Genomic DNA, 8,154 nt, shown 5'->3' with positions numbered 1-8,154 from the left:
AGGGGGTTGGAACAAGATCTTTAAGGTCCCTTCCAGCCCAACCCATCCTGTTCCCTCCTCTCCCCTGTTAGTTCTCAGTGCTGTGGGACCAGCCTGGCAGTGAAGTTTTGAGGCTCTGAGGTTGCCAAACTCCACAACAGCTGATAAAACCTGCTTTGTGTTTTTTTTTCAGTGTTGAGTACGAGACATTTGACATACTGGAAGATGAAGAGGTAATTAACCTAATTAACCTCCTCCATCCCTGGGGGGTCATGTTGCTCCTGCTCCAGACAAATCTCACATGTGAGTTGGTTTCTTCCAGGTACGACAGGGGCTGAAAACCTTCTCCAACTGGCCCACGTACCCTCAGCTCTACGTGAAGGGTGAACTGGTTGGAGGAGTGGATATTGTGAAGGTAGGACTGGGGGCACCTTGCTGGAGGTGTGAAGTGACAGAGCTGGTTTAAAACTCTACCAGCTGGGCCTGTGTGGTGGCCCTAGATTTGGAAACCAAAGGCTTGATGCCTTTTCCAGCCACTTCCATTAGCTCAGCTCTACATCTCCAGCACTCTTGTACACTCAGATTTAGGGGAGAAATGTGTTTTCTGGACAGCAGTCAGTTGCTGTTACTGTAAAGAGCATTTTTACCCCCTGGGTTCATTTTTACAGGTTTCTCCTCCTCCTTTCACTCCTGACATTGCTTTTTTCAATGAGGTGGGCGAGAGGCTTTTTCTCAGCAAACAGCCTGGTTCCTGGGAGGAAGCAGTGAGCTTGATTGGAGCTGTTTGAACAGGCCCTGCAGCAACAAAAATGGATCTGCATCTCTTACTGTGGTGTTTGATTTTTGTAACAGGGCAGGCACAGTGTTCTAAACCCCAAACACTCCCCAGCCCATTCTTCTCTGAATGTTTTACAGCCAACTCCTCAGACACTGGGACTCCTGGGGCTGGGCTGATCAATACCTCTCATTTAGCTCTAAAAATACTGGTTTCACTTAAATTATAGAGATTACCTTAATTGTGTTTATTTACCAAGCATGGGGGTTATTTCAGTGATCAAGTGTAGTCTTGGGCATTGTGGAGATGCTGCAGAACTCTTCTCTGCCTGGTGTTTAACTGGAATTTGCCTGGTTGCACTGCTGGGCCACGTTCAGTTCAGACTGACTGGGGTGAGCAGATGAATGGTGAAAACTTTAAAATGCATTCAGCAGTACAGCATAATATGTAATGAAATGGAAGGAGTTTCTTTTGAGGGGCAGGGGAAGGACATATACTCCTCAAAACATTACTTTAAAACTATTTCCTGGTGTTATCTAGCTCTTCAGTAAGTTAACAGCCTCATAACTTGAATTTAAATCATCAAATAATACAGGTGAACACCTTTGCTTTAGAACTTGGGCAAATCTGTGACTCTCTTGTTTGTTTTAATGTGTGGTGGTAACAAATTGTGAGTGGATGGGAAGTTTGTCATTTGGTGAGAGGTGTTCTGGATGTTCTAAAATCTGGTGTGTGCATGAACTGTGTCTTGAATCACATCAAGGATTCTACAGACTGGTTTGTGTGGGAAGGGACCTTTCAAGGTCATCCAGTCCAACCCCTGCAGGGACAGGGACATCCCCAGCTAGAGCAGGGTGCTCAGAGCCCCGGCCAACCTCCCCTGGGATGGTGCCAGGGATGGGGCAGCGACCACCTCTCTGGGCAGCCTGGGACAGGGGCTCACCACCCTCAGGGTCAAACATTTCTTCCTTCTCTCCAGTCTAAATCTCCCTCTTTGAGTTTCAAACCATCACCACCTGTTCTGTTGTAAGAGATTCTTATAAATAGTCCCCCCCCAGCTTTCTGACAGGCCCCTGGCAGCCCCCAGCAGGTCTCCCCAGCTGGAGCCTTCTCCTCTCAGCTGCCCCAGCCCAACTCTCTCCTGCTGGGCTCCCAGCAGAGGGGTTCCCCCCTCGGGGCATTGCTGGGGCTCCTCTGGCCCCGCTCCAGCAGCTCCCTGGCTCTGCTGTGCTGAGGACTCCAGAGCTGCCCCAGCACTGCAGGGGGGTCTGGGCAGAGGGGCAGGATCCCCTCCCTGCCCTGCGGCCCATGCTGCTCTGGATATCCCAGGGGATAACACCTAAAAGTCAATAACAGCCACTTCTTTTGAAGGTCTGGAGTTTTTTTTCCACTAAATAAGTTTCCTCCTGCATAGACACAGAATTTAAATACAAGATTCTGAACCTCAGTGCCTTGGCCAAGGGGGACCTCTAGTGGGTCCTGCAGTAATGCAGCCCCTCAGTCAACAGCCAGGAAACGATTTCCTCATCCCCAAACTGTCCCTGCTGACATGTCCCTGGGGTAATCACAAAACATACCTGCAGAATCAAACCAAGATTGATCTCTGAGATCCCTCCCCACCCAAAGCATTCCATCAGTGATTTCCCCTCTGTGTTTCTTTCCAGGAGCTGAAGGAAAGTGGTGAATTGTTGCCTGTCCTGAAGGGAGAAAACTGATGGACCAGGAGCTCTCTGGGAGCCCAAACACTTGGAACAGTTGCTCTTTGATGGGTGATTTCTGGAGCCACACACAACGTGCTGTGGGACCCACCACGGGCAGGTGGAGGCAGCACCTGTCACCTCTGCTTCACAACACCCTGCCATGTGTGAAAATGTCTTTCTGCTGAAGAGAAACTATGTCAAGGTCTTCAAATGCAATTAAAATATAATGCTGAGGAACTTTGGGCCTTGTTGTTATGGGCTTTTAGTGTGTTCTTTGCATCTAGATGTTTGAGAGCTAAGTGGTGCTGCTGCTATCCACTGCAGTGCTAAATTGGGGTAAATTTGCATCTTTTTTTTGGGCTCAGCTCCCACTAGGAGAATATTAATGGGTTTACATCTGTGGTGTGGAGCTTAATTATTAACAGGGACAGAAAATTGTTGGTTTCATGTGTAGTGAACGAGAAAAATGCTACTGAAACACTGTTCAGACCTCAATCCATTCAGAAGCTGTTGGAGTTTCAGCTCAGTGAGTTTCAACTTTCAACGAGCCAACTGCAAACTCTTGGGTCTTCATTATCTGAGCAGTTACAGGGTTGTTGGTTTAGGTGGTTCCACCTCTTTTAACTTGGCTTTTGGGAAGTGTTTAAATTCTGACAGCCAATCAATGCAGTGATGAGGTCTGGCTGCCTCGTGGTGCTCCTTCAGCCCCCTGGGCCTCAGACTTTGTCCTGGGTCCCCACTTTGGGTGGTGAAATCCTCACGTCTGTGACTCCTTCAGCTCTGTGCTCAGAGGTGTGAGTTTGGTTTTGATCCTGCTTCCAGCCCCTGGGACACTCTGAGGTGTGACAGGGTCTCATCCTGGGCTGGCCCTGGTCCTTCAGCTCTGTGCTCAGAGGTGTGAGTGGTTTTGCTCCTGCTTCCAGCCCCTGGGACACTCTAAGGTGTGACAGGGTCTCATCCCAGGCTGGCCCTGGCGTGTGCAGGATGTGTCCCTCCAAGGGAGTCTCTGCTTCTGAGCCTCTGGGGTTCTTCCTGTCTGTGAAGTTTTTGTTTTGGAAGGTGGTTTTTGTGTCTCTGTGGGACTGTTTCTGGTCCATTAGGTGTGGATGGTGTGTTTTTGTTGGCCTGTAAAATTCTGGTTGGAACTGGTGAGGGTTGGACATGGTGAGGAGGAGGAGGACACTGTTCTGCCAGAGGTGTAGGACCTGAAGAGGAGCCAACTCCACTTAAAAAAAGCCACAAAATGAAGCACTGCTGAGTAGGCACATGCCTGAACCTCACCAGTGTTGCACCCTGAGCAGAGGTGCTGCCCAAAGCCCTTTCCTCACTGTTTTTGGGGCTTGCAGAGAAGCACCTGGGGCTGCTGGAGCTGAGGAGTTGCTGCTGTGTTAGGAGGGGCCAGGAATCAACCCTGTGCTCTTCAGAATGTGCCTGGAGGAAGGGGATGAGTTGGATGGTGTGAAGTTTTAGGCAGCAGCTGAGGGTTTGGAGGGAAGTTTGGGGCTTTGTGGTTTGAATTCTGAATCTAAATCCTCTGGAACCTGAAGCAAGATGGTTGTTGGACTTGATCTCAAGCAGGTAAAGCTTCACTGCAGAGGAAAAGGGACTTGTGCTACAGAATTCTCAGGGATTGATATTTAATTCAAGTATTTTCTAGGAATAATTTTAGTAATAAGTATAAAATACTGTACATTAGAACTTTAATTTTAATCACGATAAAAAGATGGCTTCCCTCTCCCAAAAACAAGCCTTAATTAACCTCTCCAAGTGAATTACAAATGCACCCAGTCACTAGCACTTGTAACCTCCTTCACTGGGAGAAAGAATGATGCCAAAAAGTAATATCCCTGTGGTCAAATTAGGAGTTAGAAGCTTTAATTAAAACCAAGACTAAATACAAAACGCTGTTTCTTCCACAGTGGATTTTCCTTCAGAGTTCACTGCAGTGGAATTGATAACCTCTCCAAGTGAATTACAAATGCACCCAGTCACTAGCACTTGTAACCTCCTTCACTGGGAGAAAGAATGATGCCAAAAAGTAATATCCCTGTGGTCAAATTAGGAGTTAGAAGCTTTAATTAAAACCAAGACTAAATACAAAACGCTGTTTCTTCCACAGTGGATTTTCCTTCAGAGTTCACTGCAGTGGAATTGAACTGCAGAAGGGTTAGAGAGTCCTGCTGATGAAGACACCTTCAGAGAAGTGCAGCAGGCCAGCAGTGAGTAGTGATGGGTTCTCTGAAGCAGAAGCAGGTTCCAGGTTCACAGGGAGCTCCCCTGGGCCTTGCTGTGCTGGGTTTTGCCAGGTCTGAGGCTGAGCTGGTGGGTGGGTGTGCAGGGGAGGGAGCTGGGGCCAGGTTCAGCTCCTTGCTGCTCACCTGCTGGGTAACAACAGCAACAGGAGCTGCCCACGGGCACCAGTGACACCCCCACGTGCCTGGTGTCAGGGCTCTGCCAAAGCCCTGCTGCTCTTGGATGTGGGCATCAGGGTGATTGATCACTGGAAAAGACTTTTAACATCACCAGGTCAAACCATCCCCATCCCTGCCAGGTCCCCACTGCCCCATGTCCCTCACCCCACATCTCCACAGCTTGGAAACCCCTCCAGGGGTGGGGACTCCACCACTGCCCGGGGCAGCCTGGCACAGCCCTGGGCAACCCTCGAGGGGAAGGAATTGTGCTGAATATCCAACCTCAACCTCCCCTGGGACAACTTGAGGCTGTTTCCTCTTGTCCTGTCCCTTGTCCCTTGGGAGCAGAGCCCGACCCCCCCCTGGCTCCAGGCTCCTGTCAGGAGCTGTGCAGAGCCAGCAGGTCTCCCCTGAGCCTCCTTTGCTCTGGTTGCATGGCTGGGGGATGACAGAGCAGATGGGATGGACACTGAGGTAGGGAGTGAACCTTGGGACCTCCCCTGAGGCTCCTGAGGAGGGTTTCTGAGGGTTCCTGGGTGAGTGGTGGCTCTGGAGGCCCAGCAGTGACACGTGTGCCTCTGAGGGAAGGACAGGCTGACAGAGTTTTCATACAGCCTGGGAGATGTGGCTGGACTTCAGAACCCTTCAGGGACTGGAGCTGCTGAGGAGACTGCAGCTCTCAGACCAGCCCAGGGGTGTCCAGGCTCCCAGCAGAATTCCACCCAGCACCTCTGCCCTCTCAGCACCCGGGTTGATCCCTCAGCTGAGCTGCCCTAGCCCTGGCCCGGGGTGTTTGGGGTGCCAGTCTGCCTGCCCAGCACCCTGCCCCAGCACCCTGCTGTGCTCCAAACCCTCCTGGCCACAGCACAGACCTCGGAGGGACTGAGGGGTGGGGACAGGACCCCATCCCCTGTGAGTGAGGAGGGGGGAGCTGGGCAGGGGCTGCTCTGCTTTGGGCTGGAGATGCTGGGCTGCTTTCTATCCACAGTGTGACTTCCAGGTCCAAGGTACAATGTCCACTGCTAGCTGTGGTGAGATGGAGACCCATCATCCTTACCCCCCCACGCTCCTTGGGTGGGGGAACTCCTGACCTGGGATGAGAGTAAGCCACGACTTGAGCACTGGTTTTGGGTGCCACAGGGTAAGAAACACCCTGAGGGGCTGGAGCGTGGCCAGAGAAGGGCAACGAAGCTGCTGGGGAAGGGTCTAGAGCCCAAGTGTGGGGAGGAGCAGCTGAGGGAGCTGGGGGTGCTGAGCCTGGAGCAAAGGAGGCTCAGGGGAGACCTTCTGGCTCTGCACAGCTCCTGACAGGAGCCTGGAGCCAGGGGGGGGTCGGGCTCTGCTCCCAAGGAACCAGCAATAGGATGAGAGGCAGTGGGCTGAAGTTGGCCCAGGGGAGGTTTTGAGTGTATATTAGGAAGAATTTCTTCCCTGGCAGAGTGGTGAGACCTTGGCCAGGCTGCCCAGGGAGGTGCTGGAGTCCCCAGCCTTGGAGGGGTCCAAAACCCATGTGGATGTGGCACTTCAGGGCATGGCTTAGTGCTGGTGGTAATGCTGGGCTGAGGGTTGGACTTGATGATCTTCTGAAGTCTTTCCCAACCTTCTTCCCCAAGAGAGAGCAGAGAGCAGCCAGAGCCGGGCTGTGCTGCCAAAACTGGGTGAGGAGCTGGTTCCTGGCAGGGTTCCTGCTGGGTGTGAGTTCCTTTCTTGGTGTGCTCCTGAGTGTGGTGGTGGGCACACATCTGAGGGGTTCAGGGCTCTGTGTAGCCCACTCTGCTCCCTGTCCTGGGTGGTCTCAGTGCTTGTCTGCACCCAGAAGGGCAGGAAAGCAAAGCACGGGCAGGAAAATCCCATTATTTTATTAGGACAACTTAAAAATCTATAGCAATAGTGATCAAAGTCCTTTATTTTTTGCGTTCCCCGGGACTATTTGTGTGTGGAACACTAGATGGAGCCTTCTGTGCGCTGGAGGAGCCGAGGTTGAGCTCAGAGCAGCTCCTCCACTCGTACGAGGTGTTAATGCCGCTGGTACTGAGGATTTGTTGGGAAAAACAGGGTGGGAAATTCCTTCTAACGCCTACAGAGGGCAAAAATCACCTGGTGCTTCCTTCTGCAGGCCAAAAACATCAGCAGGAGGAATTAGAATGGGTGCAGAGCTCGAGGTTCCCCACGAAACCTTTTGGAGTGGTTTTGTTGTGTGTGGAGAGGGAGGGTGAGAGAATGGACAGACCATGGGCTGCTGGGGTGGGACCTCTGGGGATCATCTCATCCCACCCCTGCTCCAGCAGCTCACCCCCAGCAGGGTGCCCAGGGTCACAGCCAGGAGGGTTTGGGATCTCTCCAGAGCAGGAGACTCCACAGCCTCTCTGGGCAGCTGCTCCAGGCTCCACCCTCACCCCAAAGAAGTTTCTCCTCCTGCTCAGGTGGCACCTCCTGGGTTCCAGTTGGTGCCCGTTGCCCCTTGTCCTGTCTCTGGGCACCACTGAGCAGAGTCTGGCCCCAGCCTCTTGCCCCCCGGGGCCCTTTAGCTCTTGCTCAGCACTGCTCAGATCCCCTCTGAGGCTTCTCTTCTGCAGCTCAGCAGCCCCAGGGCTCTCAGCCTGGCCTGGCACAGAGATGCTCCAGCCCCTCAGCAGCTTCCCAGCCTCCACTGGATTTTCTCCAGTAGCTCCTTGTCTCTCTTGACCTGGGGAGCCCAGCACTGGACCCAGTGCTCTGGATGTGGCCCCCCTAGGGCAGAGGAGAGGGGCAGGGGACCCTCCCTTGACCTGGGCAGTAGTTGTGCTTTCAAGAACATGTGCCCACATTTAGAGACAGGTAGAACTCCTCCTGTCTTTCCTGTGCCTGGCTTCCCACAACCCTTCTCAGCTCTCTGTCTTAGGACAATTACTCAAATTCGGAGAGTTTTGATGCTTTATGATAATCCAATTATTCCTGTCAGTCATGGCTTTGGGGTAGGGCTCCAGCACGCTGGCTGCTGACCTGTCTGAACACCTGAGGAGTGGCCTTGGGGAGCTCTCTGGGAGGTTCCCCTTGCAGAAGCAGAGCAGCAGCAGCATTCTGGGCACACAGGGAGTGACCACGGGGAGCAGAGCTCAGAACACTGGTTTCCAAGAAGACACAAGTTGCATCCCTGCCAAACACTCTGTGTCCTCATCACTCTCTGCAGATTCCAGGCTGCATGTAAGCAACCCCTACATCTTGCTGGTACCCAGAATGGTTCTAGGCTCCTGAGAATATGCACATAGAATGTAAATTTTGGGCAAATGAGGTCAGGTTTGTGCTGAGA

General features: G+C 52.4%; 1 protein-coding gene across 1 annotated transcript in view; it reads left to right on the top strand.

Annotated features, from left to right (window-relative positions):
* Positions 1–2,469, top strand: part of GLRX3 (glutaredoxin 3) — a gene marked incomplete at its 5' end in the record, with an annotated part of 14,314 nt that extends 11,845 nt beyond the window's left edge. The window contains 3 exons of the mRNA XM_008941614.1: positions 173–212; positions 302–394; positions 2,419–2,469. Coding sequence (XP_008939862.1) covers positions 173–212; positions 302–394; positions 2,419–2,469 — 184 coding nt within the window. The remainder of the gene's footprint in view (positions 1–172; positions 213–301; positions 395–2,418) is intronic.
* Positions 2,470–8,154: the final 5,685 nt, after the last annotated feature.

This window comes from Merops nubicus, unplaced genomic scaffold (genome assembly GCF_000691845.1).
Source record: "Merops nubicus isolate BGI_N331 unplaced genomic scaffold, ASM69184v1 scaffold1256, whole genome shotgun sequence".
Taxonomy (NCBI): Eukaryota; Metazoa; Chordata; class Aves; order Coraciiformes; family Meropidae; genus Merops; species Merops nubicus.
The sequence above is the reverse complement of the archived record's forward strand: the minus strand, read 5'-3'. Positions and strand labels throughout refer to the sequence as shown.